The following is a 20,821-nucleotide window of genomic DNA, read 5'->3' on the forward strand; positions in this document are numbered from 1 at the left end:
AACTTGATATGTATTTATTGTTAACAATCATAAAAAATTCAATAATGTGCAATTTAGCTTTCAAAATGCAGATTGATCGCAAAATATTTAATTTAACAAAAATAACATAACACTGATTCAGTTGTTGAGTATTACTCTTAGCAATACAGTAAGAAGTTAAGTCTAAACTTTACCTGTTGCATGGCAGTGTCCTGAGGGAAAGGAATGTCTTTGAAATCACCATCGTCTTCTTCACTGCTGGAAGCTAATGGGTGACCTCGTATCTGGAAATACAAATTGTATTTGAAAACTTGCATCTCCCAACCTTGAGCATCAGTCTAAGACGCGCGCGCGCGCGCACGCACGCACGCACGCATGCACGCACGCACGCACGCACATTAGAAGTTGTAGCAGGATCACTCGGGGTACATGGGGTTTTGTGAGTCCAGCGACAGGTTTTATATCGCTCGCCTCCGGGTCGTGGTATAAGACCTACTGAGGAACGCAAAAAAAAACCCATGTACCCTGAGTGATCCTGCTACAACAAATTTATCTTACCGACATGTTTTAATATGACATTGTAAAATAATTAAAATAAATTCCAAATCGATAGAAAACAGCTGCTTGATTGAGCTGAGGTTAGATTGCGCTATGTGACATCCATTGACTCGGAAAAAGCGTGGGTCTTTTTGCTTTGAAGTAGGGCATAAAGGATTTATTCTGTCTCTCAGAAATGCATGTGCAGCCTGTAGTGCTTGTGACAGGGTATAAAAGATTTACTCCCCCCGCTGAGAAATTTATTACCTTTCAAGGCAGATTACACAGTATTTGATCAAGATCAATTGGACAAATGCTGATACCCTTGTTTTGTTTAATGCGAGTCAGCAATATTTAAGCAGTATCAAGGCTTGATGTATCACGTGATTTGATGTATTTCAAGATGTAAGACCCGTTTTATCACAATAGAGATCTTGATTGTCGAGCAGATCGTCCTGACTTGGCGCCGCCATTTTGTTTGAAGCAAATACAAGTGATATGAGAGGTCGAATCTGATTGGTCCATAGGAGAGGCTTACAGGGGATATAATTGGTAATAGCCACTGGTGGCGCTACCATCAAGCCCAGGAATTCCAGGCTAGTTCGGCAAGGGTGGAAACTGGACTTTTAAATTCAGTTAACTCTCTTGCCTCGGGAAGATGCTGGTTCTTGGCATTTCACATTAGTTTGAATTCTTAGATAAATCCCTGGATACCCTACAAGATTATACCATCATAAAGAACATAATTTTTACCAATTCTACTGTGTTCTTCTTATTTATTTCTGCTAATGTCCCCGACACAAATCTTTCCCACCTTTGTCGACAATCTTCTGGTGTTTCTGAAAAGATCATCAAATACATAGTCAGAATTATAACAGTCCATTTGATGGCTAATTAAGATTTGACATTGTGACTGCCTAATCAGACTATATCTTTATATATGTAAGTGATAAGGTTTAATGTTGCTTTTAGCAATATTCCTGCAGTATCATGACAGGGGGCAAGTGGGCTTCACACATTGTACCTAAGTGGGGAATCAAACCCTATCTCCAGCTTCAACCACTAGGCTACCAAACGGCCCCCATTGTGTAATCATGATAATATGAGTAATAAAACATAATATTCAACATGCTCGACAAACAACATGTTTTAATCTGGCAGGCTGTAAATGATCAAGTCTGGACCAGACACTCCATTCATTGATATTATCAACAATAATCCATGCTGTCAGGGTGCACTGACACACCATCGACAAAGTCACTGAATCTGACCACCTGAGCCATTTAGTAACCTACTACAACCAGCACATATTGCTTGGGGCCATTTCTAACCCACAATAACCCACATTTGTGAGACATTACTTACTGTAAATGTATAAATGGAATGTACCAATCAGCTAGGGTCCTTAAGGTGAAAAGTTGAATAACACAAAGATATTTAAGAAGACAAGGAAAAAGTCAAAATACAACTCACCATTAAAACAATCTTTGACAAATTCTGCATTTTCTCCCTTTTCTAAACTTGATACTAGTGTGTTAGCCATTTTTGTTAAATGTCCCATAAAACCTCGCCTTCTACCGCCTTCTCGGGCTCTGCAAATATGAAATATACCATGTTTATGGATGTTCATCAAATCCTACTCAACTCAAAAACTATCATGCCAGAGCACTTACACATCACATTTCATAAATTTCACATATACAAAGAAGTAAATTCTTAATCATGATAACAAGACCATGATAAAAAAAAAGTTTCAAAACATCTTGCAGGTCACTCAAAGTCAACACATTCTTAGAAGATTAGACGATTGTTTACCAAGTTGTATTTTATTATTATTGTCAGATAAAAACTTTGGTATCATGACTACTTCCATGAATGTCAGGGTTGTCTGAATTGAACAGAAACGTTATCTACCCTTGCCTAAACTATCTCACCATGGTGGCTGAGTGAGGAACGAAAAAGAAAAAATGAAACAAGAAAAGAAACAAGAGGACTAAGTCCCCGCAATAGTAAATAGTTGTTGTTAATGTCAACTAGTTATATATATATATATTGTTGCCATGGGAACTCATATCAATTTTCAAAAAATCTGAAACTATCAAAAGGCACCACGTCACCACTAGACCTGTCTATGTGTCAAGTAAGGTGAAGAAATATTATAACCTTTTCAAGATCTGCCCCAGAAACAAGCACTACCCCCATTTCCAGCCTAAGTTAAAGTTTTAGCAAACAGAAACTGTCGAAAATCCTAAACTATCAAAAGGCACCAGTTCACACCTTGACTTACCTATGCGCCTTGTTTGGTGAAGAAAACTTCTACGTTTTTCAAGATCTGCTCCAAAAACGACATCTTACATGGACAGACTGATGGTGTCTATTTTAATACCCCTCGCAAAACATGTCAGGATATTTATAAAATTTGCTTCGTTTGAGAATCATTTTTTCAACGGCTTCTTTACCCAGCTGATCATAGTTTTGGTCTACCTCTTCCTGACCCCTCAATGGTTTCTTATACTCACTGTTGTTGCTCATTTTCTTCCCACTCATCAAGTAATCTCTGAATTATTTTACAATCTGAAAATAGCTGTAAAAACAAAGACATTCAATTAACTCAATTGTAAAAGGTTATACCTTTACATTTGACATTTCAATTACAAATATACATTCGCAAAACATTAACACAATATCAATGCTGATATAATAACAAAAAGAATGAAAATAACAGTAATGCTAAATATCTATGGGCTTTTTTGTATAATATTTTGGGATGGCTAAAAAAATCGATAATTAGAATTATCGTTCATGGGAAGAAATATTAACGGTTATCGATATGAAATTGTCATCAACAATAACTTACATAAACTATTGTGATTATATAAAGACAAGATTTATCCAAACAGACTTGTTAGTGTCAATCATGCCAATTGTCAAAGACAGAAAGGAACAGGTTTTGTCAAATCCCTACATGGTAAATATCTGACAAATAAGACTGAACATATTTCACTCACTTGAACTAAGAGAGGATTTTCTTTCTTGTTTTCCACTTCTACAGGAACGTTATTGAGTATTGTGTTAATACACTGCTCCACTTGCGTGTGTAAGAAATTGTTCCACACATACTTAAAATAGAGATCCTGCAAATATAAAACATTTAGTGCTGTCAACCTACAGATGAAAGACAAGTAACATAGAAAATAGTCTGATGCTAAAGGATCCCTAGGTAGAATAGTCTCAAACTTTCAGCAAGTTATTCTTATGTTATCAATGTTATTGGTCCAGTTTTACCTAGGCATATGCCTTACTGGGGTTTGGTAGCCTGAGACAGGTAAATTTATCTTGAAATATATCTCCTTAATAAGTCCAATTCTCAAGTAACATTCTCTCCAAAAACATTTGTTGAAACAAATTAGTATTTCTTATGAAAACATTATAAGTTCATCTTCAGGAAAAAAACCTTTATTGAAAAGTAATATCCTCAAGGATTTGCAAGAGAGCTGTCAATTATACGAGCAAAAAACTTACATAGCCTTGAAAATGTTTAAAAATAAGCTTACATTGCAAGTATGCAATAGTTTGTAAAGATCATGTATTGTATCCCAACCGTACCATGCTCATAAATAGTTTGTCCTGTCACAACTAATCGTTCTTACCAGTAGAATTCTCGTGGTCCCGAGATTGGCTAGTTCTACATTGACAGAGTGTGTGTTTGTGGATACAAGAGCTGTGACCAGTTTGGCTATCTGGAGACGTGTGTTGCCGAGTGGGGGTTCAAGTGTCCCACACGTTGTTGGCATTGCACAGAAACGTTGCTGCAAGGAAATTATAGTTCGTTGAATTAAACATGCTTTGCACAGTATTTTAGTTATAGCATAGGGTGTCAGCTTGATGTTGGAGGAAAGTCAGAAGTGATGTAGGTCTGACATGTTTATCACTTCAGTGAAATCCTCAAGTACAGGTATGGACTTGACAAACTAAAAACATAACCAGTGCAAATCTTGGATCAAAACCATGATAATTGGTTTCTGCAGGCCAAAGGAACACAACTCTCGACAACAAATTGCAGGGAGTTTTACAGCTAAGCCACTTGTGTCCCTTAAGGTAAATATTTGACACATGTTAGGCTCAATGCTTACTGGCCACAATAAACCTATGCAATACTTTAGCAGGCCTTCCAATTAGGAATATACTGAAGGCTTGCATTGTTTTGAATTCGTTAATATTGAATGGTAGGAAAACCCAAATCTCAATATACGTTACCTTTGGAGGCTCTAGCAAGAGTTGGTGAAAGTCTTTTAACCTTGGACTTATTGCTGCTAGCACACTGTTGACTCCCTGAGTGAGACGTTCGGTGTCAAAAGCGGCCATGTGTTCAGCTGCTCCCTCGGTCCTACCAGTCACATTAAGAAACATTTTACTCATCAGACTATAATTTTATAATGTGAGGTTTACACAATATACTGGGCGAGAGGTCAGTCACATGACAGCGAAACTGGAGTTTGTACGTGTATGAACGACACATTTCGATGTTCATACATTTTTCACGAGGCTGTATTCTTGAAATGATGGACTACTTCCACATTACGCATTACAGCTGGTTGTTGTATGGCCATCAGTGTAAACATGACTTCACACACACTAAATAAAATCTTTATAGATCTCCATCCTTTGAGGTTAAAATAGTGACTTAGAAATAATAAGAATTGACTTTCACTTTGTGTGAGATCATTGGAGTATGAACCTTCATAGAGTGAGGGCCAAATATTGCATGAATGTCATAACAATCTCCGACATTCATACAGTTTGGCCCTCATTCTATGAAGGTTCATACTCCAATGAACTCACACAAAGTGAAAGCCAATTCTTAAACAAGAGTTTGCCACTAACGTGGCTATATCCCTGTTGCAGAATTTATGACATAATTAAATCAAACCAAACCCTAACCCTTTTTAACCGAGGTGGAATTTGTCATGGAAATTGTAAAAAAAAGAGAGAAGAGTTTGGAACCTAAGTCCATCTTAAAAATAAAAAATAAAAATTATGCTCCGGACACGAACCCTACCCTCACAGAACCTAAGTCCATCTTGTTGCCATGGAAACGTAAAAAATAAAAATTTCTAAAATTTCTTAATAGCAAACTGCACCAGTTCAGCATGTACCTGACAAACCTGCAAAGTTTCATGAAAACATATTGAACGGTTTATGAGTTATGCTCCGGAAATGAACCCTACCCTCACAGAATTTAAGTACATCTTGTTGCCATGGAAACGTAAAAAATAAAAATTTCTAAAATTTCTAAATAGCAAAAGGCACCAGTTCAGCATGTACCTGACAAACCTGCAAAGTTTCACGTAAAAATACTGAAAGGTTTATGAGTTATGCTCCGGAAACAAAATGTGATGGACGGACAGACCGTTTCTATATCCCCCTCCAACTTTGTTGGGCGGGGGATAATAATCAATCAACTGAGACATAATATACATACAGTGCAACACCCTTCTGAAACCTGGATTTCTCTATAAGAACGTACACAGACATGCACGCACTCATATTACACTGACCCATGAATCAAATTGTGTTGCCTTTTACAACAAGCAATAGGCTGCTGGGGTCCTGTCCTAACCACGACATCTACCATGGGGGCATGAACATCCTGTACAGACAAGTGTCTTAGTGAGCATGGCCACAGTCAGCAGTATTTCAGCTGTGTCATTGTGACCTATGAATAAAGTCTGGACAAGGCAAACCAGTTGTCGACTGCATCAGCAACAACCCAAGCCTTCACGTTAGGATGACACAGAGGCATCCACTCCAGGTTATCCTGATTTTAGTTTTACAAGCATGGGTACTTGGGATCTATTCTGCCACTGAATACCCAGAAGGGACAAATTTTTTCATTCTCCTATCCCCAGTATCTCAAAGAATACCCCCCACATCATAATAAACAAGAAAGAAGTGAGCAAAACTCACATACTCTCCTTATTCCCCTGGTCAACAACAAATAGTAAATAGTTTGTTAATTAATGAAATATACCTGTTGCTTTAAGTCAGAGGAACTGCCCTTTCCTTTGTAACCCCATGAGCTATACAAAAACCAGTCATCAAAATTCGTAAACGGGGGTATAACAAGACTTTGGACATTGTCATGACATATACTTGATACAATGACAAACACTGTTTTCACTTACCCTTGCTTCCGAACCTCCAGAAGCGTGTGTATGACAAATAACCCATTCACCAACACAGACTCATTCTTTTCAGTGTCTAGAAGATTCTTTAACAACTGCGCCACAGTTTCCTCACTGTAATGAAACACACAGACACATTAATCCTAAACATTAACAATCAACTTACAGTATATTCAGTGGAAAGTGAAACTGAAAGACCTGGAAATATTCCTGAGTATGACACAGATTAATCATTATTCATAACCAGATACTGAGGGAGTGAGCGAATGTTGTTTGCAGTCAGTATTCCCGTCAAATCTCAGCAGACTGCATATAATCAAGTCTGGGCCAGATAAACCAGTGGTGAATGTTGTTTTATGGCATTCCAGCTAAATCACCATAACAGTCTGGATCAGACAAACCAGTGACTAAAAGCATGTGCAATAATCCACGCTGTTCTGACAAGCACCAGCAACCTATTCTGCACCAGCATTTATAAATCTGAAATAAACCTCAACTTACTTAATGTCATCTCTCTGTATTTCTCAACAAATCTTTTTTTCAGAAATGAGTAGAAAGAAATCAAACTTACAGCTCCATTGTAACCAACAAGGGATCTGGATCAGAGGAGTCCTGTAGTTGAATAATTTGTTCTCTTCCAAGACGTACAATATCACAGAGTGACTGGGCTGCATTGCAGTGAATCTGCAGAATGGAGATCAGATAGAGCTTTGTCACTCCTTGACAAAATAATAATTTCAGATACTACTTCTTCCAATCATTGCATGAAAATTCTTATGATATTATTGGGTATTTTTTAACTGAATCACCTAGCTGACAGCTTATTGTACGAGACAAATACAGAGTGATCTGAATCTCTGCATATAAAACAATGTCTAGCAGTAGAAGAAATACAATTGAAATGGTAAATCATCATGTCTAGTGATATTTTTTCGGAATGTTATGTCGTTGTGTTGAAATCAAATATAATTGTGATATGTTGGTCAACATAAACTACTGCGCATGGATGGCCCCCTACTGTATTTTTTATGCACTATTTTATAAAACTATGCATGAATTTTGCATGACACTTAACTTTCCCAATCACTGTGGATGGCAAAAAAATGCATGAGAATCTGGAGTTAAAGGTAACAGAATATTATCCAAAAACTTCAAAAATATATGACTGGATTGATTATCTGCAACAACAAAACAGGTTATTGCTAATTTCTTTTCACACTCTAAAATCTTTTGACATAATTCAGAAATATTATGTTGTCATTAGAAATAAATTCTGGAATTTACTTGGGCAGAATCTTGGAAAAAGGATGAGAAAGTGTAAGAGAAATAAAACGACACACATTATGATCTATTAAACATAATCAAAATCAGTACTGATAACAATCATCAATGTACTCACATCTTCATCTGTTGATGGGACTATGCTAGCTACAAGCCGCTCGACCACATGTTGGTCATTCAACCACTGAAAATAAAATCTAATGAAAATTGGGCAAACAAGGAAACAGTTTACAAGACACTTGTACTACTATTGGTAGAATTACTTGACCTTACATCAAATGAATATTCATTTGCATGAATTAAGGAAATATAAAAAGAATGCTAAAAAAGGTAACACTTGTGTAACAAAGCACCACTTAATCAAAACTCTAGTACACACTGCTGGATATATATAATGCTAAAATACTACATACCATCTGTTGTTTGAGGCACTGACCTCAGAACAATGGTCTGACTACCATATATTAGCGGGTATTGGCCGACACCGGATGTCAGCAGATAACCCAAGCACAACCCTTAAAATCACAAACTAAATGCAGGGTTAGAAACTAACAGTTTTTGTCCACTAGTCCTTATAATGATAACATACAGCAAAACCCCTAAAATGGGCCAATTTCTACTAGTCCTTAGGATACCTTTACTATTGGGCAGTTTGGTAAGGACTACAGGACTAGTGCCAATTTCTAACACTGTAAATGACATGCCTTGCAGAAAGGATGACTCCAAAAATAGACAGGGTACAGCCAATATTCATTCATTGTACAGTATTGTTCCTAGCCTCCATCAACCAAGGGTCCTCAGGGCCCCTTGGTGTCAATTAAGGTGCCTTGGTGTTAATTAAAGGGGCCTTTTAAAATTTTGGACGGCCTCATTCCTAATAAAGCAAAATTGATGATGATTTTTAAATGCTATGTACTGTCCTTTAATTTGATGGTCTTAATTCAATAAAATATGGTATAAACTGCAATAAACCTTTTAATTCAAATGAAATGTTGTAAAGTTTATTTAATTAAATTGTATGCAGTTTCAAATAACGAATTACACTATGCAACTTGAGCAACGCACACTATCATGAATGATTTATGGATCTGTGATTCAATTTCACCCTTTCTGTAAATGTTTAAACATCTTAACTTTGTAACAGTCATAATAAAGTTCATGCCATCATTCTTTTGTTTTTTACCCTATGACGACACAAAAAATGTTTCCATGCACATTTGTCGATTCTTCAGTTTAGCAGACACCATGCTTTTCACTGCTGGCTATGACAGTATCTATTTAAAAACAATAAATCTGATTGGTCGGAAAATAATATTCAGTGCCGTCCTACTGTCGTTAATGGTAAAAAATATCACTATAGTAATCACAAACATGGCGGACACATTTGGTTAAAAAAACCATGCTGACTGCAATGTTTACTTATAATACATGACCTTCAGATTAAAATTACATTGAAGTAAGTGAAGGTGAAAAGCTTTGTGCGCCCAGCCTGACTCATATTTTAATTGCGTCATGGACAGAAATGTTGCGGGAATGCATTCAAACTCTCTGACTTATCCCAATGTATGAACGGATATGCATTCAAACTCTCTGACTTATCCCAATGTATGGGAGGATATGCATTCAAACTCTCTGACTTATCCCAATGTATGCTAAAACTCTAAGTTCAAGATTAAAGGGTCTAAATGATGTGAAACGCTTCTGCGTTTATTCGTGCTAGAGAATTCCCAGGGGTTCCCCCAGTAATGTGGAAGTAATCTGTCAGTGTTTCTGTCATTTCAAGAACACTGTCTCGTGAAAAACATATGAACGTCAAATTAAGTCGTTCATACATTTACGTCAATTCCGGTCAGGTGACCGACCTCTCATCCAATGGAAAATCCCTATATCGCTTAAACTTCGAATTAAAAAATTATTCCAAGTTACACTGGCAAAACATGCTTGTTTAATCTTATCATTAAGACAATTAAATATCATACTAACTGACCTGTCTCATTTGGATATGCCTTATTTTTCATTTCCGGCAATTGATTTCACGAAAATGAGAGGTTATATGACAAGCAGGAGAAAAATGTTTGCTAGAAAAGCAGACCGACAAAATAAATATTGCCAACGATTAACTTTCTATCCTTATCAAATGTAACTGTTCAAGATGGTTGATAGCTTTGTAAACAGGATTTAGAATCAAATTTCTTTCAAACATGAACTTCCATCTCATAATGTTGAATACATAATCAATTCTCCCCAACAAATCATGGCTAAGCAATGTCATCAATCATGTTTACATTTTGTTACTTTCTCAAAGTCCATAGGTATATTTATCACAAACCATATTGAAAGTATGTACAGTACTATGAGTTTTAAGGTTTGTAATGACATTTCTTTAATTTATGCACTGTGAGAATAATCAGTGGCAGATTTCTATTGGTACTTGCTGTAGACTGTAAAGTATATTGGCCGATCTTCATTTTATGCCATGGATCTTGATCTCAAACACTTGGCCTATACCCGGTAATATACAGTACCCACTTTTTTTAAAGAGAAATATTGTGCCTGCATAGGGTTACTAGGAGATGAATAATAAATAAATATAAGCCTTAGTAACAGTATAGTAAGATGGTTCACCTTAAGCCGATTGCATTCCAATATTCTGGACATACATTACCACCACATCCAGCACATGATACGTACATCTATCACAGCTCTGCGCACGTCTGGCAGCTCTATACAAGTGATCAATCGCAGTAGTAAATCCATTATTGCTGAGGTGCCGATGTGATCTAACAAACTGCCCACAAAGTCTTTCTTACTCTTCAGGTATTCAAATATCTGTCAACAACAAACATTTACAGGTAATCAGTAACAAGAAAACAAGGAAGTCTTTATATCCTAAACCATTATGAAAAGACAGTTAAAGACTTCAAGCTATAGCAGGTAGAGTTTAATGAAGTTTACAGATTGAGGAAAGTGATAAATGAATTGTGACTCATGAATAAAATGAACTGATTCTTGATGATAAACAGGGATGAATGAAGAGAAACAAAGCAAGGTAGGATAAGGGTTTTTCCAATCCTTGGTTCAAGGAGATGGAGATAAAAGCAGACATGGCAAGAAATTCAATTGGGTCACTGTCTTGCCCATATTGAGATTTTCTTTGGAAGTTAGAAAAATCTGCCTTTTCATAAATTTCAGCTTGACTTATATCATGTATAAATTTGACCTTGTCAAAATCGAAAGCTTTCAATGTAAGAAACCAAAAGGCTTGTTAATGCCATACCCAATTTATCCTACCTTGTGCTTTTGGAACTAATGAAACTAATGGAAAATGAGAAGACTCAAAGAAAGAGAACCAGAAACAGAACGTGAAACGTAGGACAAACAGATGACATGCAGAAAGGAATCCTCCCCCAAAACGATGCCACATTGCTCTCCAATGATTCTCACCATTTCACTTTTCCGTGTAATTAATAAACCCATCACTTTACTGAAAAAGCTAGCGAGCAATGGGTTTAGCGGTTTCTCCCCCTCAAGAAAACCATAAAGTTTATCTATGAGTGCTTCATCCCCGGCCAACTTGTCATTAATTTGGGTAACATCGGATGTCAGCACCTCGCAGGCTGTGTTCGGGTATCTGAAACACAATGTGTCGGGCCTATTAAGGCCATCGTTTATAATACCTGTTTCTATATATACAAACATAATAACATTACTTAACTCAATTTTTCTTATATATTCATGTATTCTCTTCTTGTTTTTTTAACATCTGGCACTATTTCTCGTCACTTTACAAAAATCTTCCAAGGAGTTATACAAGTTGTTTATGATCGATTAACAAAATGTGGAAATTGGGGTATCAAATGCAGTATGGCTGAGGGAAAACATAACTGTTGGTAAACATAAGCTCAAAACAGAGTGAGCAAAAGACAATTGTCAGGGCACATCAAGGTTTCGGACATGGAACATAGAACCAATCGAATTAATTCTGGTGAATAAATGTTAACTGAATTCTAAAAAGTTGAGGTGTGGTGAATAGGGGTTTAACGTCGCATCCAAGATTATTGCACTTACATAGCGACGTGCATGTATGTGTGTGTTTGTGTGGCTGCTTGTACTAGTCCGGACTGATGCCGATTTATAGTGCTAGCTCACCGAGATACCATGCCGCAGTTTAACATGAATATCCCACTCAGACACAGTATACTGACTCCGAGCCGACCAGTCCTTGTTTTAGCCCCTTCATGCCGAGCGCCAGACAGGGTAACAACAAGTACCATCTTTTAACATCTTTTGGTATAATGTGGCGGCAGTCGAATTCTAAAAAGCCTTAAGCGTAACTGGTATTTATCATATTAAACACCATCAATGCTTTTATGACTTGTCAGTTTTATTGGGTAGATTGGCAACATGTATCACAACAATCTGTAAGTATTCACTGAAACTAAGGCCGAAGAAGTCAATGGCTACTTACTTGAATCTCATTTTCTCGTCCACATCGTCAGGGGGATCTTTTGTGATGAGCTGCACCATCTCCTCCATGTTCTCGGGCTGGATGATGCTAGAAACAGACAACACAGGTGACGAGTCTGTGGCCTCCTACATGGGCGTTCCAAGTTAATAGGTAGTATTAGGTACCAAGGAATCTTTGCTGGCAGCAAGAAGTGACTATGCTTGTTTGTTTCGTTGTTGTTTAATGCCGAACTCAGCAATATTCCCTGCTATATGATGGTGGTTTGTAAATAATAGAGTTTTGACCAGACAGTCCAGTTTTTGACATCATAAGCATCGATCCACGCAATTGGAATACGATGACATCCATCAACAAAGTCAGTGAGTCTGACCACCTGATCCAGTAAGTCGCCTCTTGCGACAAGCATAGTCGCCTTTTGCGGCAAGTATGGGTTGCTGAAGACCTATTCTACCCCAGGTCTTCACAGGTTAGGTGACTTTATGAATAGGATGAGAGGAGGTTTTGGAAAGAACATTTTCTGGTCTTAAGCTCATTGAGCATTATTCCAGTCTATCTCACAGCTGGAATGTAAACATGGGTCCTTGGATGATAAGCCAATGCCTTACCCTCCCATCTATTATTCCACCCCGTCCATAGTATACAACTTTAGCTACTGCTCCAAATGCAAGCCTAATAAACTTACTTTCAGTGAAGTCCACCTCATAAGACCACAATAAATTAATTACTCAATTATCATCCCCACCTAAAATTCATTTGCCACTTCTGTCAACCTAAATTAACATCTAACATTAACATTTACAAATAAAGAAATACAACTTGTTCTGAATGCAATTCCCAGTGTCAAACTGATATGGTATCAATGCTTCCTTTGGTTTGTGTTAAATGTTGTTGAGTTAACATACAACAGTTTCTGTTTGTGTCTGTATGTGTGGCTGTCAAAAGATATTAACAACAGTCTGTCCATTAAAATGTCTGGTTGTTATCAGTTCTGCTTTCGACCCGTGAAGATCCGGGGTAGGATAGGTCTTCAGCAAACCATGCTTGCTGTAAAAGCATGTTTGTCGTAAGAGGCAACTAACAGAATCGGGTGGTCAGTCAATTGAGTGGATCGATGCTCATGATCTCAATCACTGGATTGTCTGGTCCAGATTTGATCATTTACACAGACCGCCGTCATATAGCTGGAATATTGCTGAGTGTGGTGTTAAACAATAAACAAACAAACAGTTCTGCTTTCTGAAGTAAATTTTGTAAACAGCTACCACATATGTAGCATTATTGATATAGGTAAATATCCACCCATAAAACTAGTGTGTTTTCCGGAGTATGGTCGCTGTTGCTCAGATGAAATTGGTGAATAGTGAACATGGTGACTTTAAGTAGTTCTGTTTCACTATTTAGAGGGTGAAATTCGTCCTTGGAAATAAAACACACATCTCCTCTTTCCTTTTCAACAAGAGTCATCAGAAGAGGACCAAAAAAACGGCTCCCATAAATTGAAAGAACAAATCATCTGACTGTTACCTTAAGTCCAACTTGATGAAAGAATTAATTTCTATCTTATCTGTCAGCCTGTATACAAGAGTAGTTATTGAGCTGTCAAAACAATACCATGGAACTGGGATTGAGAACTTTGTATTTCTATGTCAGGTACACACCAATATGCACATTCAAACTTGTTGCCATGGAAATGGCAACAAAAAATTTGATAAGTAACTAAATATCAAAAGGCACCAGTTGACAACCTGATTTTTGAGTGTGCACAGTTTCAGGAAAGAGTACCTATTACTTTTAGAGACATCTGGTCTGGTCTGTTTGTTGTTGAACAGTGCAAGCAGCAATATTCCAGCTATATGATGGCGGAGAGATATGCTCCCGACAGACACACCAATATGAACAGAGTGGAAACAGAAATAAAATCCATTCTAAAAATCCTAAATAGCAAAAGGCATCAGTTGACATCAGCCTTTATGGGTGAAGTTTCATGAAAGAGTAGCTAGTTTTAGACACATGGTCCGGACAAACACACCACTATGAACAGTCAAACTTGTTGCCATGGAAACGCAAAAAATATAATTTAAAAACACCATTAAGTAGCAAAAGTCACCATTTGACAACCTGGTGTGTGCAAAGTTTCTTGAAAAAATACCTACCCCCGGTATGAGTTTTAGAGATATAGTCTGGACACACAGAGAGAGAACAAAAGAAAAACAAAAAGAAGCTATTAATTCATTTACTGTGGTCCAATATAGTTCATAAGTGCAAAGAGTATTACCACCATAAAAAATGGATGTTATCCTTTCATAGAAATGAACAGCTGAAGTGATTGCATTGTAGACTTGGCCAACTTACAATTCGATGAGCTTTCTGTTCTGAGCTTTGCATTCTTGTAGGATATCATCTTCATCCATAAGCTCTCGCAATGTAACATCCTGAAAACAGATACAGATACAGAAGTGAGTGAGTGAGTATGGTTTATGCTGCTTTTAGCAATGTTCCAGCAATATCATGACGGGGGACACAGAAATGGGCTTCACACATTGTACCCATGTCGGGAATCGAACCTGGGTCTTCGGCGTGACGAGCAAACGCTTTAACCACTAGGCTACCCAACCTCCCATACAGAGATAGAAACTAACAGTTTTAGACCACTACTCCTTATAATGATGACATATAGCAAAACTCTTAATAATGGCAAATTTCTACTGGTCCCTATGATACCTTAAATATTGGGCAGTTTGGCAAGGAATACAGGACTTGTGCCAATTTCTAATGCTGACTGATATCATTTATCATGTCAACAAATCACCTTCCATACTTAATGTTAAGAGAAACAAATATGCCCTGACATTTAGAGCTACACATCAACACGAACCGTCACCATGCTTGTAATTGTATACAGTGATGCTTCAAACAAGAGTCATCAGATCAGGGCAATTCGGAAATAGAGTATGTCTACATGTACTTATAACCCACTTTTGGTCCATTGCCATTGGTTACTTTCAGTTCAGTGAAGAAAGTTCAGTATATTTCAAAATCCGAAATCATCAGAAGTCACCAGTTCACCACTAGACTGATCTGTATTAGCAAGTTTCATATCGAGAAATACTTAACATTTTTTGAATACGGGCACTACCTTTATTTTCAGTAAAGTCCAACTTGTCCATGAAAACATAAAAATAATTTTTCAAAAAATCCCAAATCATCCAAAGTCACCAGTTCACCACTAGACTGATCTGCATAGCAAGTTTTATCCAGAAATATACAACAGTTTTAGAGTTCTGCTCGGAAAACGAGCACTATCCCCTTTATTCAGCATACATCCAACTTGTCGTCATGAAAACATTTTAAAAAAAACACACAACCAAAACATCAAAGGTACCAGTTCACTGCTAGACGGATCTGTATAGCAAGTCTCAAGAAATATTCAACAGCTTTGAAGTTTTGCCCCGAAAATGGAAAACGGACCAAACGCTGATCACTATATCCTCCTGTTTTTAAAATAAGGGTGGATAAGAAAATAACAAATTCAACTCTTAATTGAACCGATTATTTGTTGCTTATGTCTGCACTCAGCAATATGAGCCAGTCACTGCTGATGACGAAGCTTCACTTTGATTTCCCAGTCACAGAAGAGCAGTTAACTTAAAGTCACATACCTCCTTGTCAAGCAGCGAGTCAATGTGAGAGGAAGTCAATATATTGAACTTCCAGAACATGGTTGATCTGAAAAAGAAAATGCACATTGAAAAAATCATTCAACCCCAAAGCACAAAGAGTGAAACAAAAAGTTCAAAGTAAAAAAAGATATTTACACTGAAAACTCTTCCTCTGGAAAGTGCCACGGGATATTCCTAAACATGTGTAGCTGTTTGGAATGAAGGAGTGCCAACTAAGAGAATAATATTGATTCATCAATAACACCATAAATGTCATTTCACCAAGGCTTGATAATGCAGTAGTAATTGTTTGTCTCCTTCTCTTCACTGAGATTGGTAATACCCTTTTCCATTTCTAAAAACGCAAAAATATTTCTGGATCGTACTGTGTTTAAGTGATCACATCTTCATAAAACAATTCCACGAGTTTGTCATGTTTAATTCTGATTTCATATAATAAACATTGTCACAGGTATTGTTTCAAAAGTAATTTCATTTCTAAGTGTCTCCTTCAGGCACCTTGAGCCTACATTGCGATTTTAATCATCCCATCAGACTAAAATACAACAAACCTCGAACCTTCAGCAGTAAACAATGAATTCTTTCAATATGTGTCCAACCCCCTCCTGTATTTCCAAATACATCTATTTAACAATGAGACACTTAAAACAATGAACGTTTATTTCTGTTATCAATCAGCTGAAAATATATGTATCTAAAATTATCCAATCTGCAACATTAGCCATTCGTCAAAGGATGTGTGCCAGCATTAGCTGTATTCAGCAATTCAATGGCAGCCCAAAAAATAGTAACAGTAAAATCTACTGACCAATGGAAATAACAGAGTTAGGGCATCACATACTTTTAAAAAAAAATGCATGAAGTGAATTATGGCTTATCAATGTTGTATTTTCCGAAGAAAAAAAAGCCAATTATTAAAATGACAACAAAACAGTACTGATAGCAAAACTGAACTTAATGTTTCCTGGTTTCCTGAACACCTTTTTGTGAAATAAGTCATGAGGAAATGTTTCATCCTTCATATTTTCACATAAAAATCTACTAATGTTATTTAAACTAGTCTGAACTGAGCAGTGAACTGGCCAGTTTAGATTTGTGGTGTTTATAATGAACCTGCTGGCTACAAACAAATGCTGCCAATAACAAAACAAGCTGTGCATCAGGGTAACTGCTTGACCTGTGCTATGGGTTGTGATTTTAAGTTCTGGAATATTTTTCAGTGAAACATATACTAGGAAATATTTACTGAATATGTATGAGAGTCTCACATGAATTTATTGGGGTAGTAAAAAGATGTATGTTAATGTTGATTTATAGATTTATATATCCGAACTGTATATAAGCAGTACACCAGTATATTGCAAAATGTCTGTTGGCAATACACATATCGCAAAACAACCCTTTTGTATCAATATTTTCCAACATAGTCACAGAAGAATTAATAAATAAACATATAATATAATATATATTAGGGCTGCAATGAATACACTATGAGGCGAATTTGAATCGTATCACGAATATAGGGTAACAAATATGAATATTAATTTTTGAAATATTTGGATCAACTGTGTTCCTTTCAAAACAGCACACACTTCGTTCTGTATACACTAACATTCAATGTTGATGATGTAATAGGTAGTCTCATTTATCCTTACTGTCAAAACCCATCTCAGATTATGATGTCTGGATTTTTGAGTGAAGCAGTACTATTTGAACAGTACAAATATATAACATTTGGACCCCCAAACATATTGCAATATGTATCGCAATACAGCTCTCTGTATCTGTATTGCAATACAATGCAATAAAATTTTATGTGCCAACCCTACTAAACTGACATTTGAATATCTTTGTGGAGTATAGATTTGCTTCAAAAAGTGCTTAATCAACCCCTTTACCACCAGTGACCTTGACATGAATGGTTTGGGGAATGACTAGGTCAGTGTCAGAAATTAAAGATGTGGTCATTGATGTTTTCTGCTATAGTATTTGAATCAAGAAACCCCTAATACTTTCTTAAAAGGGATATCACAAGGACGCTTTGACTTTTTTATTATCAATTTAGTACAAGACAAGTATGAGAGATTATCTGAACCTAATCTATCTGCCCTGAATTCTGAGTGCTGACTAAGATATTTAGATATGTCCATATATGTTTTTTAACAGCAGCAGAGTATTGAATATGGTGTTGATAAAAGAAATCTAAATAAATATGGTTAAGCTAATCATATACAGCTAGGAACCTGCCAAAAGAATATGGACCTAATGCAGAAAAATACGACATTTGCAAGAACATAACATTGCTGTACATGGCTTTTGTGGTTATCAAAAGTTCATGCAGTAAAACCTCTGAACACCACAATATAGCAAGAGTCATCATGGTCACTGAATGTGGTGTCCATGGTTTAACACTAAATCAAACAAAATGTACAAAGAAAGGTTTAATCGCGTAATTAGATTAAATATTTAACTGGTGCAAAATAAAAGACAAATCGGATTTTGCACCAAAGACCATGTGTTCCATTTATTTTTCTGAAAGATCAGGCAATGCACATATTTAAATAAATTAAATAATTATTTAATGGATCACGAAATATCCCGAAACATTATCATGTTTATCAACATGGTTAATCGGGGTCATCCAGAATGAACCTTCACAGGTGATGTAATATACTTTTGATGGTCAGGAAAACTGTCAATCATTATGCAAGAAGGAAGTAGCACTTTATAGGACAAGAAACCCCGCTGTAACCTTCAAATAAAAGCTTAAGACGTTCAGTGTTACAAGGGCATAACCTAATGTCACTCGACAGGGATGCAAAATAATTTCAGGTGCGGAATAACCGAGGAGGCGTTTCTGACAGACGACCCTCGACAATGTTTTGATCGGTGCATCATTGGTAAAATAGATCTCAAGCTCCAATCGCGCTACACACATGCACGACATAAATGACAAACTCACTCTTAGAGATGTCCGCAGTCTAAGGTTTTATGTAAGTTGTAGTTAGTTGAATTAGTTAGCAGCAATGATCCTATCTGTTCATGATTGCGTCGATGCAGGAAGGGTCAACAATCCAACGTCAAAAAGGGCACCATCGCAATGAAGGCGCGTGATGGAAGACGAGCTACATTCAGTAGTAGTTACATTGATATATTTCTGATCATATGATCAAATGTCACAACGCCAATTTATCAATTTACGGTGTAAATTGAAAAAGTTCTGCCTTTAGGCGGGAAATACCAGACACTTCCAATATGGCGTCCACTGAAAACGAAATTCACGCACAGCCCATAATTTTACGTTATCTCGCGAGATTTTACAGCAAGGTGCCCTTTACGTGACAACTGATTAAAAATGTGCATTACGTTTCGACAAAGCTACCACAATGTACGGTTTCGAGTCGGGGAGATGAAAATATGATTGTCAAAGATATTGACAAATACAGTTCTGACGCAGATACACTTTTCATCTTTGTCCTACATAGAATAAATTGGAGTCACATGAGGAAAATGGTACATGTTCCAGTTTAGCCATGCGACATTGAGCACCTCGCATAAGCTACTGACTGCCATGATTATTTGAGATGTGTTGTTGTGCAAATTAACTCGTGCTCTTTCGCTGCGCAAGCCAAAATATAAAGATTTTTCCTTTTTGTACAGAGATAATCCTGGACGGTGGGAATCACAAAGAAACCTACATCAAGTTCAGGGAGAGGGTCGTCGAAACGACCGACAGTCACAGCCCAGTTCTACATGTGTGATTTTCAATGGAGAATTCAATATATTTGGTTGGTTGGTTGGTTGGTTGTTTAACGCCGCACTCAGCAATATTCCAGCTATATGACGGCGGTCTGTAAATAATCGAGTCTGGACCAGAGAATCCAGTGATTAATATCACGAGCATCGATCCACGCAATTGGGATCGATGACATGCATCATCCAAGTCAGCGAGCCTGACCACCCGATCCCGTTAGTCGCCTTTTACGACAAGCATAGTTACCTTTTACGGCAAGCATAGGTTGCTGAAGACCTATTCTACCCCGGAATCTTCACGGGTCAGAATACATTTGGCATCCCACTAATTCAAGCGACAGGGGATGTTGGATGTCAGTGGGTTAAAAGAACTTATTTTTAATCTAACTCTATCTATTACTTCAACTGAGGTACCATGCTTCGTAGTCTTGTGGCATGTGTGAGCATGTTTTTACGCCGCTTTTAGAAATGATCCAGTACTTGTCATGCCTTCACACACAATCAAACCCGGGCTTTCGGCGTGACGAAATGGTGGCCATTTTCAGTATAGTGAGTGAGTGGGTTGGGTTTTACGCCGCTTTTAACAGTAATCCAGTTATATCACGGCGTGTCAGCTTAAAGTGGGAGGAGAGCCCGAAGTGATGCAGGTCTCAGACGTTTACCACTTCGGTGAAACCCACGAGCACGGGTATGGTGCTGACAAACATAGAAACATAATCGGGGCGAACCGGTATTCGAAACCACAATCATAGGTTTCTGGCTTGCCCAAGGGACGCACCTCTGCACAGCGAATCGCGGCGCCTTAGACGGCTGGGCCACCCGTGCCCCCATTTTCAGAATAGGTTTAGATTTAGATCTATAGGTGGTACCTCGAGCGAAGCAGACATATTTTGACTGTATGAGGGTAGATATCTAGATGTTGATATATGATACAAGCT

General features: G+C 37.3%; 1 protein-coding gene across 7 annotated transcripts in view; it reads right to left on the reverse strand.

The window, feature by feature from the left end:
* LOC139474724 (serine/threonine-protein phosphatase 6 regulatory subunit 3-like) overlaps nt 1–19,407 on the reverse strand; it is a 41,115-nt gene extending 21,708 nt beyond the window's left edge. For 5 of the 7 annotated variants that reach the window (XM_071257832.1, XM_071257830.1, XM_071257831.1 and 2 more), the window contains exons 1-16: nt 19,093–19,407; nt 16,110–16,176; nt 14,803–14,882; nt 12,451–12,537; nt 11,427–11,634; nt 10,674–10,811; nt 8,101–8,166; nt 7,273–7,385; nt 6,702–6,815; nt 4,774–4,903; nt 4,167–4,325; nt 3,525–3,650; nt 3,036–3,100; nt 1,990–2,108; nt 1,270–1,355; nt 174–263 (exon numbers count right to left, since the gene is read on the reverse strand). In XM_071257832.1, the coding sequence (XP_071113933.1) occupies nt 174–263; nt 1,270–1,355; nt 1,990–2,108; nt 3,036–3,100; nt 3,525–3,650; nt 4,167–4,325; nt 4,774–4,903; nt 6,702–6,815; nt 7,273–7,385; nt 8,101–8,166; nt 10,674–10,811; nt 11,427–11,634; nt 12,451–12,537; nt 14,803–14,882; nt 16,110–16,169 (1,641 nt within the window). In that variant the 5' untranslated portion in view covers nt 16,170–16,176; nt 19,093–19,407. The remainder of the gene's footprint in view (nt 1–173; nt 264–1,269; nt 1,356–1,989; nt 2,109–3,035; nt 3,101–3,524; nt 3,651–4,166; nt 4,326–4,773; nt 4,904–6,701; nt 6,816–7,272; nt 7,386–8,100; nt 8,167–10,673; nt 10,812–11,426; nt 11,635–12,450; nt 12,538–14,802; nt 14,883–16,109; nt 16,177–19,092) is intronic. The other 2 variants (XM_071257836.1, XM_071257833.1) reach the window with 1 other exon arrangement.
* Nucleotides 19,408–20,821: the final 1,414 nt, after the last annotated feature.

Source organism: Haliotis cracherodii, unplaced genomic scaffold, assembly GCF_022045235.1.
Source record: "Haliotis cracherodii isolate W230 unplaced genomic scaffold, xgHalCrac1.p SCAF_3, whole genome shotgun sequence".
NCBI classification, from domain to species: domain Eukaryota; kingdom Metazoa; phylum Mollusca; class Gastropoda; order Lepetellida; family Haliotidae; genus Haliotis; species Haliotis cracherodii.